Below are 1,237 nucleotides of genomic sequence, written 5' to 3'. Positions count from 1 at the left end.
ATATTATATTATATATTATATATATATGTATATGCATAAAGGCAAAGGCTGCCCGGCTCCACAATGGCTTTATTCCCATGGCATTAATGCAAAGGGCTCCATGTGCCCACTGGTGTTTTTTTCTCATCATACCATGCCTCCCCCCAGGTGCAGATGGCCTGATGGGCATCTACCTCTTCATCATCGGAGCCTTCGACCTGAAGTACTCGGGCGAATACAACAAGCACGCCCAGGGCTGGATGGGCAGCCTGCAGTGCCAGCTGGCGGGCAGCCTGGCCATGCTCTCCTCCGAGGTGTCCGTCCTGCTGCTCACCTACGTGACCCTGGAGAAGTACTCCTCCATCGCTTTCCCGTTCAGCCACCACAGGGCGGGCAAGAAGCAGACCATCTCGGTGCTAGTGGCCATCTGGCTTCTGGGCTTCTCCCTCAGCATCATCCCCCTCTGGTGGAAGGAGTCCTTCGGGAACTACTATGGGAGGAACGGGGTGTGCTTCCCGCTGCAGCCTGACCTGGGCGAGCGGCCCAGTGCCCGGGGCTACTCCGCCACCATCTACCTGGGTAAGGTCACCTCAGGACTTGGGACCCGGGGCTGGGACAATGTGGGACAGGATGGGCTTCCCGGGTGGGAGCGGGGCTGCTCAGCCCAGCGGTCCCCTCCCGGGTGCCGTGGGAGCCCGTGCTGCCCCCGCTAGCGGGACGTCTGACTCCACGGGGCGCTGCCACCCCCCTGGGACCCTGTTGGATGGGGGTGACAGCTCTGCCCTCACCCCAGGCTGCAGGGGGTCCCTGCTCCAGCCTCGTGCTGTGCCCAGCTTCACCCCAGCCCTGGCCAAGGCCAGGGGCAGCGCTGGGCTCAGGTGGGACTCGGGACTGTTGGCTCTGCCCCCTCTAGTGATAACAGCAGGAGCCGTCCTGCTGCCACCGGCTGTGCCACCGCTCCCAGCTCCCGAGGTTTGCACTCTGGCAACGCTCAGAGTGAGATTTCTTCCTCTCCAGGCTTGAATCTCGCAGCCTTCATCACCATCGTCTTTGCTTACTCCGGCATGTTCTACTCCATCCACGTCACTGCGTCCAGAACAGCGGAGAGAGGCGTCTGCTCCCGGGAAGTCGCCATCGCAAAGCGCTTCTTCTTCATCGTCTTCACGGATGCTCTCTGCTGGATACCCATCTTCCTCCTCAAGCTGCTCTCCCTGCTGCAGGTGGAAATACCAGGTGAACCCCCATTCCCTGCAGGGCC

The 1,237-nt window shown here is 61.1% G+C and overlaps 1 protein-coding gene across 1 annotated transcript in view; it reads left to right on the top strand.

The window, feature by feature from the left end:
• LOC104130402 (relaxin receptor 1-like) overlaps nt 1-1,237 on the top strand; it is a gene marked incomplete at its 3' end in the record, with an annotated part of 18,828 nt that overhangs the window by 17,195 nt on the left and 396 nt on the right. Inside the window, exons 11-12 of the mRNA XM_035898944.1 lie at nt 148-558; nt 997-1,212. Of these exons, the coding sequence (XP_035754837.1) occupies nt 148-558; nt 997-1,212 (627 nt within the window). The remainder of the gene's footprint in view (nt 1-147; nt 559-996; nt 1,213-1,237) is intronic.

Source organism: Egretta garzetta, unplaced genomic scaffold (assembly GCF_000687185.1).
Source record: "Egretta garzetta isolate BGI_Z169 unplaced genomic scaffold, ASM68718v1 scaffold318, whole genome shotgun sequence".
In the NCBI taxonomy this organism is placed as follows: Eukaryota; Metazoa; Chordata; class Aves; order Pelecaniformes; family Ardeidae; genus Egretta; species Egretta garzetta.
Note: the sequence above shows the minus strand (reverse complement) of the source record. Positions and strands in the feature narration are given on the sequence as shown.